General features: G+C 41.5%; 1 protein-coding gene across 6 annotated transcripts in view; it reads left to right on the plus strand.

The window, feature by feature from the left end:
• sfswap (splicing factor SWAP) overlaps positions 1 to 22,473 on the plus strand; it is a 176,474-nt gene extending 154,001 nt beyond the window's left edge. For 4 of the 6 annotated variants that reach the window (XM_059994587.1, XM_059994588.1, XM_059994589.1 and 1 more), the window contains 2 exons: positions 17,980 to 18,052; positions 21,694 to 22,473. In XM_059994587.1, the coding sequence (XP_059850570.1) occupies positions 17,980 to 18,052; positions 21,694 to 21,744 (124 nt within the window). In that variant the 3' untranslated portion in view covers positions 21,745 to 22,473. Of the gene's footprint in view, positions 1 to 13,165; positions 16,185 to 17,979; positions 18,053 to 21,693 lie in introns of those variants that run through there. The other 2 variants (XR_009516562.1, XR_009516563.1) reach the window with 2 other exon arrangements.
• Positions 22,474 to 24,308: the final 1,835 nt, after the last annotated feature.

Here is a 24,308-nt window from a genome sequence, read left to right on the forward strand (position 1 = left end):
AGTTGTCCAAGCACCAAGTAGTGCCTCACTTTAGGACTCAGCCCTAAACTATTCTCGATCTCACAAGTCGGCTCGGCACTTGGTGCGATCCATCCTCGCACCTGGGTTAGGTGGGCAGGCATTGTAATTCTTCTACATGGCTTCCTCTCCAAGTCGTTCACTCCATCTGCAACTGCGACTTGAATACGTTGTGCTCTGCCTTTGCGATAACCAGTATGGCTCATCTTTCGAACTAGCTTCACCTTCACTTGCTTTTTCATGTTTCTGGTGATAGTTGACCACAATTTACTTCAGAAAAAGTGTTATTAGTATGTTTTTCGTTGTATTTCTTGCCAGTAAGAAGGCTGTCACACAACTTCAGTAGCACCATCTTAACCAGGAACAGTTATTACCCCTTAACCATCAGGCTCTTGAACCAAAGGGGATAGCTTCACTCAACTTCACGTCCCATCATTGAAATGTTCCCATAACCAATGGACTCACTTTCATCTCATGTTCTCGATATTTATTACTTAATAATTTATAATTATTACAATTTATTGTTTCTTTTGTATTATTTATTTTTGAATTTGCATAGTTTGTTATCTTTTGCATGCACACTGGCTGCTTGCCCTGTTGGTGCGATCTTTCATTGATTCTGTTTTGATTATTATTCTAAAGATTTAGTGAGTATGCCCACAGGAAAATGAATCTCAGGGTTGTGTATGGTGACGTATATGTACTTTGATAATAAGATTTACTTTGAAATTAAACAAAGAAGAAAGCTTCTTCCATCTAATTTTCTGTGCCCACTGTTCCTTCCCTTTGATTACCTCGGCCCTTGGGAATTGCTGTTAAAGCTGGAAAATCCAATGAACGCTTGTCCTTTCCTATTAACACACTCCAATGACAGGCAGTTCACTAAGAGGGAGACTGGACTTCAACCTGTCCAAGATTTTCAACCGGTTAATTGGGTTCAAGCCAGCACAACTAAGTAGCTCGGCTGGTTGTTAGGCACCAAGTCAGGTCCATAAAAGTCTCATCTGTCTTGTATTGTCAGACTTGTTATTGCCTGCCTCTCACCTATCAGCTTCTGTATAGTTTCATTAAATATATTCCATAATCTTGTGACACCTTATAATTCAGCTGTGGTGGCTACTTTGCCCACAGAAATGTTTTATTATAGTTTTGAGTTCATGTCTGCTTCATCAGATTTATCCAGCTTGGTGTGATCTCAGTCATGGATTTGATCAAAATCAGGTTTATTATCACTGACACAAGGGAGATTGCAGGGACTGAAAATCCAGAGCAATACACACAAGATTTGCTGAGGAACTCAGCAGATCAAGCAGCATCGATGGAAATGAATAAAGAGTTGACGTTTCAGGCTGAGATTCTTCCATCAGGACTGGAAAGGAAGGGCAAAGATTCCATGAGAGGGGAAGGAGGACAGGCTGGAAAATGAAAGGTGGTGGGGGAGTGGGGCATGAAATAAGAAGCTAGGAGGTGATAGGTGGAAAAGGCAAAGGGCTGGAGAAATAGGAGAGGAGAGTGAACCATAAGAGAAAGGGAAGGAGGAGGGGCAGTGGGAGGTGATAGGCAGGTAAGGAGAAGAGTTAAGTGGCCATAGTGGGGAATATTATCACTGTGCATATGATGTGAAATTTGTTTTGCAGCAACAGTACAGTGCAAAGGCCTAAAAACTGCACTAAATTACAAAATAAAATAATAGTACAAAAAGAAGAAGAATGCGGTAGTGTTCATGGTCAATTCAGAAATCTGATGGAAGGAGACAAAGCTAATTCTCTGCCATTGAGTGTGGGCTTCCTGCTCCCATCTCCCTGATCAGTGTATATTGCATGTCAGAATTACTAGAGATTCTGCAGATCCTGGAAATCCAAAGGAACACACACAAAATGCTGAAGGAACTCAGCAAGTCAGGCAGCATCTATGGAGGGGAATAAACAGTCGAGGTTTTGGGCCAAGACCCTTCATCAGGACTTGTTGGGATTTAAATTGTCAATGTAGATCACCAGATAGACAGAATACCAGTACAGATTTTTGGGTATCTTTGCGAAGGAGCTCTCTCTTTCTGAATTGTTTATTCTAACAGAATATGGAAAATGTGAAAAAAGCTCAGCAGATCAGCCAAATTCTTGAGAGAGAAATTGAACTAAAGTTCTTGAAAACATGTTTACTCTCCATCTGTACATGACATGTGCCTTTGTCTTGCAAACCTATGATACAGAGCTTTTTGCAGTGGCATTTCTTTAGCCGGAGTGTGGTGAATCTGGAATTCATTGCCACAGATGACTGTGGAGGCCAAGTCATTGTGTATATTTAATGTAGAACCTGATAAGTTCTTGATTAGTCAGGGTGTCAAAGGTTATTGGAAGAAGGTAGGAGAATGGGGTTGAGAGGGATAATAACCATGATGGAATGGCAGAGCAGATGCGTTAGGCTGAGTGGCCTTATTCTGCAACTATGTCTTATTGTCTAAAATATGTATAAAGCTGCAGTGAAAAAGGCCAAGTCATTGGGTATACTTAAAGCAGGGGTTAATAGGTTCTTGATTAGTAAAGGTGTCAAAGGTTACAGGGAGAAAGCAGGAGAATCGGGTTGAACATAGAACATAGAATAGTACAGCACAGTACAGGCCCTTCGGCCCACAATGTTGTGCCAACCCTTAAAGAGAGAAATAATAAATCAGCCGTGATGGAATAGCAAAGCAGACTTGATGGGCCAAATGGCCTGATTCTGGCCCTTAAAGAAAATGTTGCATGTTGTTTTCTTAGGGATGCTGGGGATGTAACTACCTCCAACCATAAATAGATATTTCCTACTGAAACTATTGGCTGTCATTTTTTGAGAGATTTTACATTTATTTTATGGCTTTGCTGGACGTATGCTCTTGTTAACAGTTCATAGGACTTTAAGTTATCAAAGGTATTACAGTAAGCAATGAATACATTTGGTTCCTGATCTCACCCAGAACTTGTAGGCAGTCCTCCTACTAATTGCTGTGAAAGTGATTGTTTAATCATAGAATTTGCTCTAGGCGACCTCCAACTCTCTATCCTATGTACATCTTTAAGGATTTTCAGTTGTCTTTCTTATGTTGTGACCATCAGGAAGGAGGTACAGGAGCCTGATGACACACTCAGCAATTCAGGAACAGCTTCTTCCCCTCTGCCATCTGCTTTCGGAATGGACAATGAAGCCGTGAACATTATCTCACCACTTTCTTTGCTTTCCTTTTGCTATTATATATATATCTCTCTCTCCTATAAAAAAGTGTTTACCTCCTTTGGAAGTTTTCATGTTTTATTGTTTAACAACATTGAATCACAGTGGATTTAATTTGGCTTTTTTGACACTGATCAACAGAAAAAACTCTTGTGTCAAAGTGAAAACAGAGTTCTACAAATTGATCTAAATTTATTACAATAATTAAACACCAATTAATTGATATTTGCTCACCCCTTCAAGTCAGTATTTAGTAGATGCAACTTTGGCAGCAATTACAGCCCTGAGTCTATGTGGATAGGTCTCCATCAGCTTTGCACATTAAGACACTGCAATTTTTTCCCATTCTTCTTTTACAAAACTGCTCAAGCTCTGTCAGGTTGCAGGGGGATCATGAGTGAACAGCCCTTTTCAAGTCCAGCCAAAACTCTCAATTGGCCACTCCAGGACACTACATTAACCTTGTTGTTTTTAAGCCATTTCTGTGTAGATTTGGCTTTTTGCTTGGGGTCATTGTCTTGCTGGAAAACAATTCAACCAAGTTGCAGTTCTCTTGCAGACTGCATCAGGTTTTCCTCCAGAATTTACTGGTATTTTGCTGCATTAATTTTACCCTCTACCGTCATAAGCCTTCCAGGACCTGCGGCAGTGAAGCATCCCCACAGCGTGATGCAGCCGCCACCGTGCTTCATGATAGGGATGGTGTGTTTTTGATGATGTGCAGTTTGGCTTATGCCAAACAGCTCAAGTTTTGTTTCGTTAGACCACAGAATCTCCTTCCAGTTAATTTCAGAGTCTCCCACATGCCTTCTGGCAAACTCTAGCCGAGACTTCATGTGAGTTTTTTGTCAACAGTGGCTTTGTCTTTGCCATCATCCCTTTAGCTGTGACTGGTGAACCATGTAGACAACAGTTGTTGTATGCGCAGTCACTCCCATCTCAGCCACTGAAGCTTGTAACTGTTCCAGAGTTGTCATAGGCCTCTTGGCAACCTCCCTCACTAGTCACCTCTTGCACAGTTGCTCAGTATTTGCTGATTTACTGCTGTGCTGTATTCTTTCCATTTCTTGATAATTTACTTAACAAGGGATATTCAGTAACTTGGAATTTTTTTTGTATCCAACTCCTGACTTATGCTTTTCAATAACCTTTTCTTGGAATTGCTTGGAGTGTTCTTTTGACTTAATGGCGTAGTTTTTGCCAGGATACTGACTCACCAGCAGCTGGACCTTCCAGGTACTGGTGTATTTTTACCGCAATCAATTGGAAACACCTTGACTGCACACGGTGATCTCCATTTAACTAATTATGTGACTTCTGAAACCAAATGGCTGCTCCAGTGGTGATTTGGTGTGTCATATTAAAGAGGGTGAATACTTAAGCAATCAATTATTTTGTGTTTTATGTTTGTAATTAGATCACTTATAGAGATCTTTTTTTCACTTAAGCACAGAAGAGTCTTTTCTGTTGATCAGTGTCAAAAAAGCCAAATAAAATCCACTGTGATTCAATGTTGTAAAATAATAAAAACATGAGTAGAGAAGTCATGTTGCAACTCTACAAATCTCTAGTGAGCCGCACTTAGAGTATTGTGTTCAGTTCTGGTGACCTCATTATAGGAAGGATGTGGAAGCTATGGAGAGGGTGCAGAGGAGATTTACCAGGATGTTGCCTGGTTTGGAGAACAAGTCATATGAAGCAAGGTTAGCAGAGCTGGGACTTTTCTGTTTGGAGCGTAGAAGAATGAGAGGGGACTTAATAGAGGCCTATAAGATTATGAGAGGCATAGATAGGGTGGATAGACAGTACCTGTTTCCCAGAGCACCAATAGCAAACACCAGAGGGTATATGTACAAAATTAAGGGAGGGAGGTTTAGGGGAGACATCAGGGGTAAGTTTTTTTACACAGAGGGTTGTGAGTGCCTGGAATGACTTGCCAGGGATGGTAGTGGAGGCTAAGACATTAGGGGTACTTAAGAGCCTCTTGGACAGGCACATAGATGAAAGAAAAATGGAGGGTTATTCGGTAGTGTGGGTTTAGTACTTTTTTTAAGGATTATATGGGTCGGCACAACAACTTCCAAGGGACGAATACTTTTATAGGCACTGTATATAAATACACATACTCATATAAACACAAACACATAGAGTACTGGTTAAAATAGGAAAATGGTTGGGAAACAGAAATAAGAGTACTTGAATTTGTATTAGCTCAGTAGTGTTAAGTGCTGTTTGGTAACTGGAAAGACTTAATAGTCAGTATTGTGCAAAAGTCTTATATATGTTCCTAGCACTTTTGTACAGTATTTTATATAATTACTTTTAAATTTAGAGTGGGAGGGGTCAGGGAGAGGGGAGGGAGCAGGAAGCACCAGAGAGACATTCTGTAATGATCACTAAACCAATTGTTTGGAATCAAATGACTTTTCCTGGTGTCTCAGGCTGGGTGTGTCTGCATTGGACCCATGCCACACTCACGCACAAACCCCCCGCCCCCGGCCGCTGGCATGCCTTCTCTGCTACCTGTCCCAAACCCCTCCCATGGTACTCCACCCTCACCGTTACCAGCATCCTTTGTTCCTGCCAGATTTACAAATTCACTCTCTGCTCCAAGTTGACAGGTCTGAGGAACCCTAGCTATATATATATATATATATATATATATATATATATGTGTGTGTGTGTGTGTGTGTGTGTGTGTGTGCGCCTAAGACTTTTACACAGTACTGTATATATACAATATATATCCTATTGTAATTTGTAGTTTTTTTATTATGTATTGCAATATACTGCTGCTGCAAAGCAGCATTTTTTGCAAAATATGCCAGTGATATTAAATCTGATTCTGATACATTTGTACATTTTATTTTTTTAAGTTAATTTCAAGATTTTTTAAAACATGTTTAAGGCATTTGATTGGTCTTGGAATTGATTTTTGTAGTACTGAATTAACCAAGATCAAGAGAAATGTAATTATGCTATGTTTAATTATGCTCATGAGAGCCTTTATTTCTCTGTGCAGTCTGCCCAGTTTGCTATCACCAAGGCAAGACTGGTACTTTGCTCTCATGGTGATTTAGAGCAGCATTTTTAGCCTCAGTATGTCGTTTACTTAAAAGCAGCAGTCTTGGCCTGGAGATGGCAGTTAATACTATTAGATTCTTCTTGTTTCACCCATTACACCGCTGGCGTTTCGGGCAGCAATGAAGGTCCTCCATCACTGACAGTGTTCATGGCTTCCTTCATCATGTCAGTAGCTTCCTCTCGATTTTCATGCAAGTCCCGGGTGGAGACTCAGGAATACCATCACACTCAGATGTAGAGGGATTTTTCATTGCTGTTTCCAGGGTTCGGATCTGAGCACACATTTTGGTTTGGAATGTTGTTGTTCACTTCAATTGTTTGCATGGTTTGTGTTTTTTTTCTTTCTCTTGCGCATAGGGTGCTGGTCTTTTAATTTTTTTAAATTGGGTTCTTTCAGGTTTCTTGCTTCGTGGTTACCTGTAAGCAAGCAAATCTCAATATTGTATGATTTATACATTCTATGATAATAAATGCACTTTGAATCTATAGAGTCATTTAACTAATACCTTTCTTTAAGGTATTTATTTGATGAATTGTAAATCTTTAATTCAATTCATAGACAAAATCCAAACTAGATCATTGGGGAATTTCATAAAATAATTACTTAAGTTACTAGTCAAAAAGCAAAGCACTGCTGGTATAGAAATCTAAATAAAAAGAGGAAATGCCAGAGATAACCGGCTGGTCATTCAGCATCTGTTGAGATGGGGAAATGGAATTGTTGGCTTTTTGCCAGAACTGAGGAATATCAGATTTTAAGATGCAGAGAGGGAAGGAGAGAGCAGGTCTGGGTAAGATGGAAGCCGGAAGGGTTGAAATTATGAAAGGAGTTAAATTGTACATTAAGGGGGATTTGTGAATTTGAGGTACACTAGAGAGTCACAACTGGGAGAACCAGAAGAAAAAGACCTCTGCAGTAATGTGAAATATAGCAGAAAGCTGGAACTGATGGCTTTGTGGCCATGTTTGCGGACGATACGAAGATGGGTGGAAGGGCAGGTGCAGTTGAGGAAACAGAGAAGCTACAGCAGGACTATGGCAGTTAGGAAGTGTGTGGTCATGAAACCTATTGTTATGTTCAAAGGCATTAATAGAGTAGAAGTGGAGAGCATGCTTCCTATAGTGGGAGAATCTTAGGCCAGAGGACACAGCTTCAGAATAGAGGGATGTCCATTTAGAACAGAGACGAGGGGAATTTCTTCAGCCAGAGGTTGGTGAATCTGTGGAATTCATTGCCACAGGAGACTGTGAAGGCCAAGTCATTGGGTGTATTTAAGGCAGAGATTGATAGAGTCTTGTGATTAATTAGAGCATGAAGAAATATAGGGAAAAGGCAGGAGATTGGGGTTGAAAGGGAACTGGATCAGTCATGATGGAATGGTGGAGCAGGCTCAATGGACTGAGTGGCCTAATTCTGCTCCTCTATCTTATGGTCTGAAGTTATTGAAGTCACTGAGGAGCCAATTGGCTGTAGTTTCAGAGCAACACACACACTGCTCAGCAGGTCAGGCAGCATCTATGGAATTGAATCAACAGTCCCAAGACCCTTCATCAGGACAGGAAAGGAAGGGAGAAGATGCTAAAATAAGAAAATGGGATGAGGGACAAGCTAGAAAGTAATAATCCAGGTGGATGAAGAGTGGTGATGAATTAAGAAGCTGGGAGGTGATAGGTGGAAAAGTCAAAGGGCTGGAGAAGAAGGAATCTGATAAGAAATGAGATTCTCCTCTTCTATCAGATCGTGGGAGAAAAGGGAGGAGGTAGGCACCAGGAGAGATGATGGGCAAGTGAGGTAAGAGGCCAGACTGGAGAAATGAAAGGGCAGAGGAATAAAATAATTGAAGTTGGAGAAATCAATGCTCATGCCATTAGGTTGGAGGCTGCCTCGACAGAACATGAGATATTACTTCTCCAACCCTTGAAGTGATCTTATTGTGGAAGAAGAGAACGCTGTGGACTGATCAGAATGAGAGTTGGAATTGGAATTAAAATGTTCGGCCACTGAGAATTTCCAGTTTTTGCAGATGAAGTGGTTCCCCCAATTTACAATGGGTCTCACCAATGTAAAGGAGGCCGCATCAGGAGCAGTGGATCCCGCTGACAACCCCAACAGATTTGCAGATGAAGTGATGCCTCACTTGGAAGGACTGTTGGGGCCCTGAATGGAGATGAAGAAGGAGGTGAATGGGCAGGCGTAGCATTTCTGCTAGTTGCAGGGATAAGTGCCAGGAGGGAGATTAGTGGCTGGATTTCCAATCATTCTAGGATATAAGGTACGGTCCCTCGAGCTTGAATTGAGTTGCAGTAGAAGAGTGCGGATGGTTTAGGATGGATGTCACAGTGAGAATGGGATGGGATAGAATGGGACTACTAATGGCTTCTAAACTAACTGGCTGTGGACTCACTTTGGTAAAATACTATTTGTTCACTTTGATTCTTCACATGATTTGATTTTCTCTCTGCAGATCTGGTGTTTGACAGTCTTTTTAGTGGGTTCTATTGGTTTTCTTTGTTTTGTGGCTGCCTTTAAGGAGAGGAGTTGGAGAGATGTTTCTAGATGGTTATAGTAGATGCGTTGGTAATCATTTACCAAAACTCTAGACTCTGGGCAGGTCCCGGCAGATTGGAAAATAGCAAATGTCACACCACTTTTTTAAAAAGGATGTAGGCAAAAGAAGGACAACCAGAGGCCATTTAGCTTAACATCTGTAGTCAGGAAGATACTTGAAGCTGTCATTAAGGAAGAAATAGCGAAACATTTAGAAAGGGGGAGTTCCATTAGACAGATGCAGCATGAATTCAGAAATGGCAGGTCCTGTTTGGCAAACTTACTGGAGTTCTTTGAGGACATAATGGGTGCAGTGGATAAAGGGGAACAGGTGGATATCGCACACTTGGATTTCCAGAAGGCGTCCGATAAGGTGCCACACAAGAGACTTATAAATAAGATGCGGATGCATGGAGTTGGAGGAAGTGCATTGGCATGGATTGTGGATTGGTTAACGAATAGAAGGCAGAGAGGTGGTGTTTCTCCGGTTGGCAGTCAGTGGTGAGTGGGGTGCCGCAATGGTTGGTACTGGGCCCGCAGATGTTTACCATTTACATTGAGTGTAGCGTAGCAAAATTTGCTGATGGCACTAAACTGAGTGGACAAGTGAATTGTACAGAGGATGTGGAGAGTCTGCAGAGGGATATAGATAGGTTAAGTGAGTGGGCCAAGGTCTGGCAGATGGGATACAACGTTGGTAAATGTGAGATCATCCACTTTGGAAGGAATAATAGAAGAGCAGATTATTATTTAAATGGTGAAAGATTGCAGCATGCTGTTGTGCAGAGGGACTTGGGAGTGCTTGTTCATGAATCGCAACAAGTTGGCTTGCAGGTATAACAGGTTATTAAGAAGGCAAACGGAATGTTGGCCTTCATTGCTAGAGGGATTAAATTCAAGAGCAGGGAGGTCATGCTGCAACTATACAGGATACTGGTGAGGCCACACCTGGAGTACTGTGTGCAGTTCTGGTCTCCATACTTGAGGAAGGATATGCTGGCTTTGGAGGCGGTGCAGAGGAGGTTCACCAGGTTGATTCCGGAGATGAAGGGGTTAAATATGAGGAGAGATTGAGTCGCCTGGGACTATACTCTGGAATTCAGAAGAATGAGAGGGGATCTTATAGAAACATACAAAATTTTGAAAGGGATAGATAAGATAGAAGTAGGAAAGCTGTTTCCATTGGTAGGTGAGACTAGAACTAGGATACATTGCCTCAAGATTCAGGGGAGAAGATTTAGGACGGAGATGAGGAGAAACAGTTTTTCTCAGGGAGTGGTGAATCTGTGGAATTCTCTGCCCAGGGAAGCAGTTTAAGGCTTCCTCACTAGATCTATTTAAGATACAGTTAGATAGATTTTTACATAGTAGAGGAATTAAAGGGTTATGGGGGAAAGGCAGGTAGATGGAGCTGACTTTATGGACAGACCAGCCATGATCTTATTGAATGGCGGGGCAGACTCAATGAGCTGGATGGCCTACTCCTGCTCCTATTTCTTATGTTCTTATGTTTCCTATGGTGGAGGAGTCTCAGACCAGAGAATGGTGAGTATGTGGAATTCGTTGCCAAGTCACTGGTGTATTTAAGGCAGAGGCTGATAGATCTTTGATCAGTCAGGGCATGAAGAGATGCAGGGAGAAGGCAGGAGATTGGGGCTGAGAGGGAACTGGATCAGCCACAATGATATGGTCGAGCAAACTCAATGGGCATATGGCCTAATTCAGCTCCAATGTCTTATGGTCTTAAGGAATCTAAGGGTTGTACAAAGTATACATATTTTGATAATAAATGTACTTTGAACATTGAACTTTTTAGAATTATGGTGACATGCAGTGGCAGTTTGGGGTTTTCTTGTGTACTGAATGGAGGTGTTTCATAAAGCTGGAACCCAGTTTCCTCCAAGTATAAATCTAACCCTGTTTGTTGTTGCCCAGTGTCACACATTTCACTTGGTTTATCTGTATTCATTACCGTACTGTTTGTTGGGATTGAGTGTTGAGAGTATAACAATACCATATCACCAAATGGCTCCTGTATGGTACATTGTCAACAGGATAGCATTCTGCTGCTTCATGCTTCCTTTATTCCTCCCAGCGGTAGGCAACAACTTGTTACTTTCTGAAGCCGCCTTCTTTCATATGTTGCAGGGAAATGTCAGCTAATCCAGCATCATCCCAGTAGAAGCATTTATCTTTTAAGGTGCCTAGCTTGCCACCGAGCAATATTATCTCAGCGGTAAACAGCTTTACAGTGAATCCTTACAAGATCAGTGACAAACTGTGTGTATTGTCACAACTCAAACTGAACTGAAGTATCATCATTTAATGGCCTCTAATTTAATGCTGAAAGTGTTTACCAACTTCCTTAGCACTGGAGAGTGATGAAAATAACTTGTACTGGTAAATGTACAAGAATTTTGTAGAATTTTCATTGAAAGGGATAAACTGATACGCATAGAGTCATAAAACATTACAGCACAGAAAGAAGCCCTTTGTCCCATCTCATGTATGACCTGCCTAGTCCCATTGACCTGCACCGGGATCACAGCCCTACCTCCCTATCCATGTGCCTGTCAAAATTTCTCTTATTTGTTGAAAACGAACTCACATCCACCACTTGCACTTGCAGCTCATCCTACACTCTCAGGGTGAAGAAGTTCCCCCTCAAGACCCTCTTAAGCATTTCGACTTTCACCCTTAGCCCATGACCTACTCTCATCCAACCTCATGATGGGAAAATCTCAGGGCAGCTGCTCAATTAATAAGTTTCTGTCTGCCCCTTATGTATTCATACTGCTGTTGCAGTCGTACCCACAACTATACATTTACCCAGTATAGTTATGTTGGGAATAGGCGCAACCTGTTGCCTCAGTTCACTTTGAGATGCCCACTTTTTGATATACAGTGGATTCTGGTTAATTGGGACACATCAGGACCAGTACATCTTGGCCCAATTAAGCGGCTGCCCCAATTAACTGAAATTTCGTGAAAGTAGTTAAAAAGGTATAAAAAAGCCAAACTGAGTAACAAATTATGTACTTAAACGAAATACAGAACAAATTAAGACTGTGTTTAGCGATGGAGAAATTCACGTACTTTGCATTCTATTGACTGTAAATGAACAAAATCAACGCAGTCACCTAGTATAGAAAATTGGACTGCCTTCATTCAATGATTTTGACAATTGCATCCTCCAAATCTTAATTTTCATTGTAACATTTAAGGTGATTGTTGATATCTTCATATTCTTCACAGTTTCTAACTTGTTGAAGTAGTGAAATGCTTTCATTTTCACTCACAGCCATCTCTGGCATCTCCAAGCTTGAATACTTGAAACTCATGAGCAAAATAATTCTGAATTGTCTTAGTGCTTATTTCTCACCAACTATCAGAGACAAAAATTGCTGCTTTCTGAACAGAAACGTGTTTAAAAACTATTCACTCTAAGCCATGCTAGTACACTGACACTAGTTAGAAACTGCTCGGCAGCAGTTTCCTGCTCCATTTAGGAGGCACAGTTTTCCAAATAAACAAATGGAATCCTTGTTATTTTCTCAATTCGTTTTTGGTCTTTAAGAGTTGTCCCAAATAAGCGGCTTTTCTGACTAACAAATGGCCCAATTAACCGGAATCCACTGTATTTTCACTTGCTGGCTCTGCTGCATGCATGCTTGGAGATAGGTATTCCATATGGTAAAATAGTTATGACTTTCAGTCCAGATGTATGAAAGGGCCAGCTTACCAGGAATATGCTGTCTGTAGATACAGGTTATATCAGTATCTGAGCATCCAGAACATAAGGTAACCCTATTCTAAAAATGGGGTAAAAGGTGTCATCCAGTCTACAAGGATAACCATTCAATCTGGTGGTATCATGACATATTACCAAGTTTGCACAGAGACTGAGTGGTTTTATTGTGTATTTTTATTTTAAATGTACTGTTTTGAAGATGGCAATCATATTATCTATGTGGTGGGGACTATGTGCGGCAGGGGTGCAGAAGATGTCTGTGATGTTCCGGTGACACAACCATCCCTTATTCTCTATATTTGGGAGTGCCATTGTTTCTGTAGTTGACCACATGTTCCTCATTGTCCTGGAATATTAGATCTGTAGAGTCCACCAGTATTGGGATTTTTTCCTCTGCACCTTATTCTATTGCAGGAGACTTAGGTGACCCTTTGGGAATTTAAAATGTGCTGCACGTGTCACTGGACCTTCCTGATTTCTGACCACTGTCACTGCTGTCCCTTCCTCTTTCTCTTGGGACTCAATTTATTATCCTCTACCCACTGCCCACTTTTCAGGGAGAACCTAGAAAGAAAGAATGAGAACTTGGAAGCAAACTGTAGAAGATTGGATGTCAGGCCTCGACACAGAGATATTCAGGAGTGCCAACCTGTACAGCACCAGACATGCCATGAGTGAGCCCAGGGAGCCCTCATCATTGTGGGAAAAACATACTTAAAAGCTCAAGAAGCACTCCCAGAGGGTTGACCATGATGGGTCTAGGGAACAAAGCAGGTCTAGGGCTTTGTTTGAGAAGTCCCCTGTGCCATTTCTGACAGCTAACATTGGTACAGTGGACTCCCAAAGCGATTCTTAAACCTCACCAATTAGGGTTCATATTTCCCATGCTGGCTGGATGTGTCAGCGCATTCTCAAAGCATCCTCAAGCACTGGTTTCTTTTTGATAATTTTAATCAGCAGAGTCAAGGAAGATAACTAAGGTTAAATAAAGCATTGATGGTTTCGCATCAAGATAAATTAGAGGACCCTGCTGCTTGAATCAGTGAGCGAACCCTTTACATGAGCTGTTGTGTGTAATTCCAAAACTGCTTTTGGTTATGAATGCCTTGTTAAGAAAAAGAGAGGCCTTAGCTGCTGAACTCCTCCTCAATGCATTAAAGGCCATGGTGGAGTCTGGCTGGAGGTTTTCTTTTCCCCATGTAAATTCCAGTCCTGACAGAACCAGGATCTAAGACCAAGAATGGACATTCCATTTGAATGACCAACTTTTGAAGTGCTCAGCTCACCTGGTATGTCTCAATGAGACCTACTTTGTGGATTTCTCTTCCAGATGTTACATACTGGATAGTCCTCTGGAAAGGGATTTGTAGTCTGTTCCTTCTTTTTGGCACTTTGAGATGTTCGTAAGAGTATTGCTTTGAACTTAATGTTCTTGGGCAGCCGTGGTAGTCTTGGAGGTGATCCTCAATGCCAACTTTGGAGAATTGCAGTTTCAGGATGAAAACAATTGGGCTGATGAATTACAATAGTTCTTAGTTTATACTGACTTTTAAAGCTGTGACTGAAATCCTTTGTAGAGTTTCTAATACCAGTAAAGTTGTGGAAGGCAACTGTGCAGGACAAGAGCCATGTTGCAAGGCCAGGGTTTGACTAGATCGAAGAACGTAGTGTCCTTTGTCCCCACAAGGCCCTTTGGATGAGAATAATCTGATATCATGCATCTACTGATTGTGTTCAAGTGCCAAACGTTACTGGATCAGAATGAACCCCATGAAGTATTCAGTTTATAAAACTGTACTGTCAAGTATTTGAGGCAACAGGAACAGGTCTCAAGCTTGAAGGTGGCAATGAATTGTTATAATACTGGTCCAGCTTGGTTAAGTCTTCAGATGGTTCAGCGTATCATGGTGCTAGTGACTGACAGTAACAACGGCACTGTTTGACCTGCAGTCCTGAAGTTAAAGTTTTCTCTCAAACTTGTCCTCGTGCTGGAACGATGATTCCATTCTAAAATTAAACCTCACATTGTAAATTAGTGAATCATTTCCCAGTGCAGGTGGTGCACAAACATGGGCACTGTTAGCCAAATGATTGTTTCTGACTGGTGCTGGGTACCACTGGTGGGCTTCTGGATACCAGAACCATCAGGTTGAGCTAGCCTTCTCTGTTTAGCTTAAGAGCACCGTGTTTGTCTGCCAAAATAAGTTATATCTATAGAAGTGCTTTCAGAGATAAACTCCATTTTCCCAAGCGGAAGTGGATCTTTTGGTAATTAATACTGACTTTTGCACATCTCCTACTTCACAGCCACAATCCTTTGAAAGCCTTCCTTTCACTTTAAAGGAGAAAGCTTTAAGAGTTTATTTTGATCCAGCACTACTCTTGCTCCCCTCACCTCTTCATCTTGTAGGAAGAGAAGCTGGGATGTAAGATTCTAACTCCAGTTTGAACAACCCCTCTCCAACCTTCATGTTATTTTTCCAATGACGGAGATCGGTACTGTAAATAGAGATGAGTTCTGCTTCCTTTGGTTGATGATACACGTATTAGAAAAGAGCAACACACAAAGCACATCTCTTGATGTGGTGGAAGTTATAATGGCCCTCAGCTGAGAATGGTGACCCCTGCCGACAATATTCCCATTATTAGGGCTGTTTAACTCTGCAGAATCAAAGCTGCTTCCATACCAGCATAAACAGCTGCAGTGGAAAATTTCCTTTCATCTTTCACCCATTCATTGAGGGACTACACATTTAATTTACATTTTATGAAAAGAGAATTAGAAAACAGGCCACCCCACAGATCTATGTTTGTGGCTAGAACCCTGGTCTAAGGCTGGAAAAATTGCTGTACTCGTGCTTTGAATGATGGAATTCCTTATGCATGAGGCATGAAAATGTAGAACTCTGAAACCAGTTTTCCTTTGATATTATTCTGAAGTACTCTACATGTTTCCATATTGTTCTGCAGCTTCATTCTCCTCCATTCTCTCTTCCCAAGTTAAGGGTAGTTTTCTATGGTTGATACATTACTGGTTAATAATTTCTCTGAAATGAGACCCCCTAACAGATCTATAACTGATAAGACGGAGGTGGAACTGCAGCACTGCTGATGCTGAAACTGGTCTCACTTTAAAAGGAGTATTTTAGGTCGAAGTTCATTTGATTCCAGAGGATAATGAATCGAATAAATAGGACAGCCTACCTCTGGTAAGGCCTTAATTCTCTTTTTGTTAATTATTTATCCCCTAGTTATCTCTTGCCCCTTTCCTCCTTTGTCCCCACCAATCTGGGAGTATGGGCTTGTTGTGCTTTTTTAAAAAAAAATTAATCATCTACCTAATTTCAGCTGCATTGCTACCAGTTCCTTGGTTTTGAAAGCAACCAAGGAATGGTCCAGGGCAGAAATTGTATGTAAAGACTGGGATGGTCGTTTGACCATGGTATCCAATTGTAAGGGGGTATTGTCCCTGTGCTTTAATTTAAACTCTTCCCCCCCCCCCCCTATTCAACTGGGCTTGTTCACTGGTATGTGAAGGATAACTTCATTTGAAGAATGGAGAAGACCCTGCTAGAGGTACGTCACTAACTTTCCTGATAACGGATGTGAGTAGTAATTAGTGAACTAGAAATTAGTTGGGGGCATGGAAAAAGGCTGTGAAGGTATCAATGTTGTTCTGCAGCCGACTTTTTTACCCTCCAACAGGCTTGAATAAAAGGGTAAGATCAAATAAAGCATATGTTTTAAATTAAACAAGCTTGACCTTGTTAAACCTACATGTCGCCTTGAATCCACATTACAGGAAACAGAATAGATTTTGTAATAGTTGACTGACAGTGAGATTTTAAAATCAGTAAGTACTGTATTTTAACATATTTTCACCATACTGGTAGCAAATTTGCTGTGTTAGGCCAAATTCAATAAGCTATTTTCCTTTTCCCTCTTAAAACAGCTAATTTTTAAGGGTCGTCATCGTCTCCTTTATCAGTTTAGAAATTTAGTTTAATTAATATTTTAATTTAAAAGGTTTTAGTTTAGTGGTTTTAAAATTTGTTGATGATTTTTAAAGCAGTAGACCTTTTCATAGCTATTAAATGTACCAACTAGTTGTGTAGAACAGGCAAATTATAGCTGTCCAATTCGATTTATTTTATTTTGTTCTGTAGAAATACAGCACAGTAACAGCTCTTCACGCCAACTAGCCGAGCCAAGAAGGCTGAGTTACAAATGTACAACCAAGCCAAACAACTCTTATTTGCTGGTCGGTTAAAGTTGATGCAAAGTTCACTTTGCTGACACTATTACAGTTTTCCATTGTGAGAGTGTGAATACCAAATGGCCAGCAAAGGCTCCATTGTAACTGTCTGAGAACAAAGCCCAGCCTGTCAATTGGACTGAGGTTGACCTATGCCCTTAACTTACTTACTTAAGTCCCATCACCCCCACTTAGGCATAGGGTGCTGACAGAATTCTCCATCCTCGGCCAGTCTTTCAAGGTGCTTACTTACTGTCCATTACGCCACTGGCATTCAGGGCAGTAGTGAAGGTCCTCCATCTCTGGCTGGGATCAGGGCTTCCTTCATCATGTCAGCAGCTCGGTTTTTCACTACTCTCAGTCATGCAAGTCTCAGCTGGAGACTCAGGAATACCATCACGCTCAGATGTTGAAGGATTCTTCATTGCTATTTCCTTAACAGTTTTGTTTTACCAGTCAAGGTTGCTGGCCCTGAGCTAAACCCCCGAACCTGGAGGACCACTTTTAGTCTGGCCTCTACCCTTTGACCTGTTTGGCATGGGTGACCCTACCAGGAGCCAAAGCATAAAGCCCCAACTCCAGCCAATGTAGCTCTCTGGGTTATTGGGGCACACAAACCTCTTATTCACAGCGAGGTTGTGGTCCTTTTGGAGGTTCAAGGTGCAGCCCATTGAAAATCTTTCCTCTCACAGGGATGAAGACTTTGAGGCTTCTGTTGGCATTTCTGTAGCCCTGGGTTTTTACAGGATGGGGTTACTAGCCCCATGGCCAATCCTCCTTTCGCAGCCGGGCTTGGGGCTGTCCATGGTGGAATTTGTGCCCTGAAGTTGTACATTTTGCCCACTATTCAACTCTGTGCTTGTGAAGTTTGTATTTTTATTTCCTTAATATTACTCAACAAATGTTGCAGAGATGACAGTTTATAATCTAGAGCTAGAAGAGAAGTAACAAGGTGGAATTAAAAGGATGCCGATCTATAGGTAAATGATCAGCAAGGCAGGATATTTTTGGTAGGCTCATGCTATACATGTATTGTGCATACCTCACATGAGTGATGCTAATGTAGTTACAGAATACCAGTATATCATTTTTTTCTTTTTTTTGTGTCATCTTTAGGGGTGGCTCACAGGAAAAAGATGAAACAGCATCTCCAGAACTTCTGTCAACAGTGCAGAGCAAAATAACTCAGGTATGAATAACGCAGCTGCTGTGTTAGATTTTATTTGAAGTCATGGCATTGCTAACAAGGCTCCCTGGTGCTGCCCTGCACTTCTAATACCAATCTATACTTTATGTGCACATCTACACTCGCACCATTCTACAGGTGTGCAGTAGAGCCCGTCATAACAAGCTGTATTCGTGCTTGGTATGGAAATTGCACTGCGGTGGCCAGGGAGGCTTTATAATGGATAGTCCAAACTGCCCAATGCATCACCAGCACTTGCACCTAGGACATATTTACGGAGAGGTGCTGGAAAGGGGTTGGTAACATGATGAAGGATCATGAAGTGGAGTGTTTGTCCCATTTCCATCAGGAAGTGGCTATGTAGCACCCACACCAGGGCTATCACCATCATTATGTGGCATGTTGTGTGACAAGTACAATCATGGTCTATATCCATGATTATTCTTTTCTACAGAAGTGGTTTGCCATTGCCTTCTCCTGGGCAGTGTCTTTACACTCGAAAACAGTTACTTTCCCCAAGCAGTAAGGCTGAAGAACACTTCCACCCACTAACCACCCTTCCACACCCCCAACCACCACTAATTTATCATTTCCTGTCTGTCATCTTATGTACCAATAATCCTTTATGGACATACAATCAATCTACGTATATAAGCTACCTTACGGATTTTCTTTTTTGCTGCATCGGATTCAGAGGAATAATTATTTTGTTCTCCTTTACACTTCTGTACTGGAAATGACATTAAACAATCTTGAATCTTGATCTTTGTAAAGGGGGTCTTTATATAAGCAAGGTTAAAACCTGAAGGTTATAGGTGATGCGTAGATTGTAAGGAAAGTACTTCAGAGACTTTTCTGATACTTTTGAATTAAATTAACTTTATTACTTATTCATATACATGAGTAAAAAACTTTGTTATGTCTCCGTCTGAATGTGCAATTAGAGTAATTTATAATAAATATTATGTACAACAGGACAGTCAACATAACATAGAAATACAGTTGCATCAGCATAAATTAATCAGTCTGATGGCCTGGTGGAAGAAGCTGTCCTGGAGCCTGTTGGTTCTGCCCTTTATGCTGCAGTATTGTTTCCCAGATGGTAGCAGCTGGAACAGTTTGTATTTGGGATGACTCGGGTCTCCAATGATCCTTCAGGCCTTTTTACACATCTGTCTTTGTTAACATCCTGAATAGTGGGAAGTTCACATCTACAGATGCGCTGGGCTCTCCACACCACTCTCTGCAGAATCCTGCGATTAAGGGAAGTACAGTTCCCATACCAGGCAGTGATGCAGCCAGTCAAGATGCTCTCAATTGTGCCCCTATAGAAAGTTCATTGAATTTGGGGGCCCATATCAAACTTCCTCAATCGTCTGAGGTGAAAGAGGCGCTGTTGTGCCTTTTTCACTACACAGTCAGTATGTACTGACCATGTGAGATCCTCAGTGATGTTTATGCCAAGGAACTTAAAGCTGTCCATCCTCTCAGCCCCAGATCCATTGTTGTCAATGGGGATTAGCCTGTCTCCATTCCACAACCAGCTCCTTTTTTTTGACGAATGAGGGGGAGGTTGTTTTCTTGACACCACCGTGACACGGTAATGACTTCTTCTCTACAGACTGCGTCATTATGATTTGAGATTAGGCCAATCAGTGTAGTGTCGTCAGCAAATTTAATTAGCAGATTGAGGCTGTGGGTGGCAACACAGTCATGGTTATTCATAGAGTATGTGGGGGTCTTAGTACACAGTCCTGAGGGGTACCTGTGTTGAGGGTCAAAGGGGCAGAGGTGAGGGAGCCCACTCTAACCACCTGCCAGCGATCTGACAGGAAGTCCAGATCCAGCTATGCAAGGCACTAAAAGGAAGAGAAATATACAGAAAGAACTTTGAAGCTTATTATTTATGATCTACAACCTACAGATTCAGTTTCAGCAACTCTACAACTCACATTCTCAGTATTAACATAGAACATAGACCCGTACAGCACAAGAACACAATGTTGTGCCAAACCAATTAAATTAGAAGTGAAATGGCTAACTAAAGTAATCTCTTCTGTCTTTACAATGTCCATATCCTTCCATTTTCCTCACATTCATGTGCCTATCTAAACACCTCTTACAAGTCTCAAATGTTTCTGTCACTACCACCACTCATTCCAGGCACCCACCACTCGATGTAAAAAATATTGCCCCTCATGAGGTGGGGTATAGAAAGGGTAAATGCAAGCAGGCTTTTTCCACTGAGGTTGGGAGCAACTAGAGATCATGAATTAAGGTGAAAGGTAAAAAGTTTAAGGGGAACATGAGGGGTAACTTCTTCACTCAGAGGGTGGTGAGGGTATGGAATGCCAGCACAAGTGGTGCATGGAAGCTCAATGTTTTTATGAGAAGTTTGGATAGATATGTAGGTGGGAGAGGTGTGGAGGGCTAAGGCACTTGTGCGGCTCAGTGGGAGTAGGCTGTGTAAATGGTTTGGCACGTACCAAAGGGGATGTTTCTCTGCTGTATTTTTCTGTGACTCGCATCTTCGATTGATTTACTTATTTTTAAAATTTGCACAATTTCTCGTCTTTTGAACATTGTCAGCCTTTATCTATGTATATAGATTTTCAGAAATTCTATTGTATTTTTTGACTTCCCATGAATACCTGCAAGAAAATTAATCTTAAGGTAGTATATGGTAACATACACAATGGATTCCAGTTAATTGGGACACATCGTTATCAGTACAGTTTGGCTCGTTTGAGTGGCTGCCTCAATTGGCTGAATTTTCAGGGAAATAGTTAAAAGGTACTAAAAAAAAAGACAAATTACTTTTTAAGTGAGTGACAAATTATGTATTTAAATGAAATACAGAACAAATTAGAACACTATCAATACCTCCACAGTACTATAAAACTGTGTATTAGTTCCTAATAGTTATTGATGCAGGAATTTATCTGCCACGTTGTTTTGATTGCCTGTAAATGAGCAAAATCAAGGCAGACACCAGATAACAGACTGACTTCATACAATGTTTTAGAAGACTGCATCCTCCAAATCTTCATTTTCCTTCTAACATTCAAGACGATTGCCCATACCTTTGTAATTCCTAACTTGTTGAAGTCATGAAATTGTTTCATTTTCACTCCAGGCCTTTTCTGGCATCCCCAGGCCTGAATGCTTGAAACTTTGGTGAGCAAAACAAATTTTCTTACAGCTTATTTGTCACCAATTATCAGTGACAAAAATCTCACTTTTTGAACCCATACACACACAGCTGATGCTGTTTAAAAACTGTTAGGTCTAAGCATGGTGTAGTGTCTAACGGAGAGTGGTGATAGCTAGAAACTCTTCAGCAATAGTCTCCTGCCCCAAATAAGTGGCGTAGTGTCCTAAATAAATGAAGGGAATCCCAGCTAGTTTTCTGGAGTTGGTTTGGTTCTTTAAAATTTGACCCAAATAAGCAGCTGCCCTGACTAACCAACCCAAATCCACTGTACATACTTTAATAATAAATTGACTTTGATTACACTGTTGATACATCAGCCATGACAGAATCACAGTACCTCAGAAGTAATATTTCTGTGTGAAGAGTGTCGGAGATGTTGTACAACTATACACTCCACTACATTGCTTACATTGTGTTTTCTTTCGTGTAGGATCTAATGGCCAAAGTGCGAGCAATGCTGGCTGCTTCAAAAGATGTATAGACCCATCTTTCCTGGAGGAACAGCTATCAGTGGACCCTACAGCACCACAGAGATCCGAAGTGGCTTCCCGCAGTTTCAGCTGCCTCGTTGCAGAAGAACTAACTGATTTAGACAATTTGGGCAGTATTTCCACTTTGGCACAAACTTTTGTACGGCTCCTTTTGATAAGTACAGTTTGAACCAAGATCTTATTCTGTTCTGTTGCCGTTTCGCAGTTTCCCCTCTCCTGTTCTTGAACACAATGATAATGTGCTTTAAGGCGTTGGAAGCCCGCTGTGTCTCTGAAAGCACGGGGCTGCCCTTTGAGCGTTAAGATCTAGCTGCCTCTGGTCACTTGTGAGAACCAGACAGGAGCTCAGCGTGTCCTTCTGTGAAGGAGTTCTACTATTTGATTTCTCAATGAGGTTACATCCCACTTTGTACATTTAAGGGAGGTCAAAAGGCATAAATCTTGGATGACAGATGTCTGGGGTTTTAAACTTGGAGCAATTTGTACAGGCAAGTCTACGAAGACCGGTGGAAGTACAGCAGAACGTAGTATCCGCATTACTTATGATGTATTGTGTATCAACCATTTTGAGAAAACTTTGCATTTATTTAAACACCATCTATAAATTTACTTTGATCTCCTGCCCTGAAAATTGAAGGGAATTGGCTCTGGTAACGTTTTCAACTACAGACGCAAAAAAAAAACGATTGAAATATTAAAGATAATTTATTTGTTTAGAATGGTGGTTAAAGACTGATTTGTGGGGCAAAGTGGAGTGAAAATGCACTAATGTTCCATCAGTTGGAAAGGTCATTCCAAAGTTCCTGTTGAACTGATATGCCATATTTAGGATTAGCTTTTCTAACACAGCTGATCATAGTGGAGTTCACAAACTTTGCACACAGTTCAATGGTTTCATTTAATGTCAGAGAAAGTATACAGTAAACAATCTGAAATTGTTACTGTCAGCAGACATCCACGAGACAAAAGAAAATCCCAGTGAATGGACGTCAGGAAAACGTTAGAACCCCAGACATACACTAGCAGCAGTGAAAGAATCAACCCTCCCCCTCCCCTCCTCACTTGTTCCAGCAGGAAGCATCAGCCCCCACTATGCAACATGCCAGCAATAGCAAAACCGTGAAGAGACCATGATCTAGAGTCAATCAAACACTACAATCCATAATCCAGCACTACGACTGCCACAGGCTCGCTCCCTCTCCCTCTCTCTCTCTCACTCACACTAATGAGGTTGAAGGAGGTATCATCCCTTCCACAGTGAGAGAGGAGACCAACAGTTTGCTGTTTTGATGTTACTTTCTGCAGCATTGCTTGTTCGAGCTCACTCAACTCAAGAATGAGCAGAGGGGGAGAGAGAACGATCGCTCAAGTGCAGAGACCTCCGACAGCTGCACCCAGTCTCTCAGAACGCTTCAGCTGGCAACACCGGCGAGGAGTCGAGTCCACCCTGGAGATAGCGAAAATGACCTCTCAGCAAGCTCCAAGAGCGAGAGCCCATTCCCGTGTAGAACCGCAGTTCGAGTGCAGCTGTAGATCACGGACTCCGACAGAACACCAGCCACCCGAAAAAGGAAAGAAAAGACATTAAAGAGAGGAATTTAAGCTGTTTCGCAGATGAATGTGAAGAAGTCACCCTCCAGTGCCATCTTAGCTCCTTGACATGCAGTTGCAATGATGTGAGCTAACTCAGTAAGATTGCAGGAAAATTACTATTTCTGACTAAACAAAGATAAAATGATTGCATAGCTAATCAAGGTGAAACGTCAATAGCCACTCATTCTTGTAAAAATAAAATAATTACCAGAGCATGAAACAATGTTAATTATTATCCATTGTACTCGAGTTCACTATCTGAGTGGTTGAAAACATGTATCCATACCAGGCTTGGGGGCAGCACAGTGGTCAGCACAGGCGGCACGGGTTCTGTCCCGAAAGGAGTCTGTGTATCCTCCGGGTGCTCCAGTTTCCTCCCACAGTCCGGAGACTCACCAGTTAGTAGGTTAATTGGTCATTGCAAATTGTCCTGTGATTAGGCTGGGGTTAAATCGGGAGGAGGGGAGAGTTAGCTGGGCAACATGACTCAGAGTGCTGCAAGGGCCTATTCTGTGCTGTTTCTCAGTAAATAAATAAATCTTCTGGCCAATCTCAAAATATTAGCTAAGACAACCACACAACCTTTTTTTTTAAAAAAGAAAGGCATCAGTTCAATGTACTCAATCAGTCCTGATGAATGGTCTCAGCCCGAATTGTCTCTTTTCCATTGATGTTTCCTGCACTGCTGAGGTCCTCCAGCATTTTGTGTGTGTTGCTTTGAATTACCAGCATCTGCAGACTTTCTAGAATTTGCTGTACTGCAACCCACACTATTTAGACAGGAAATGGTTAATGCTAGTCTCTAAGAATGATATACTACCTTCTACAAAAGCACCTTAATTTTCTTCTTTTTCACCCCATAAACCCCACTGGAGCAAAGACCACTGACAACAACTCACCGGAGTCCTCCAGCCTGGGCCGAATGTTAATCAGCACTGTGGTTTTTGCTTTCACAACTTTA

Source organism: Hypanus sabinus, chromosome 18 (assembly GCF_030144855.1).
Source record: "Hypanus sabinus isolate sHypSab1 chromosome 18, sHypSab1.hap1, whole genome shotgun sequence".
In the NCBI taxonomy this organism is placed as follows: domain Eukaryota; kingdom Metazoa; phylum Chordata; class Chondrichthyes; order Myliobatiformes; family Dasyatidae; genus Hypanus; species Hypanus sabinus.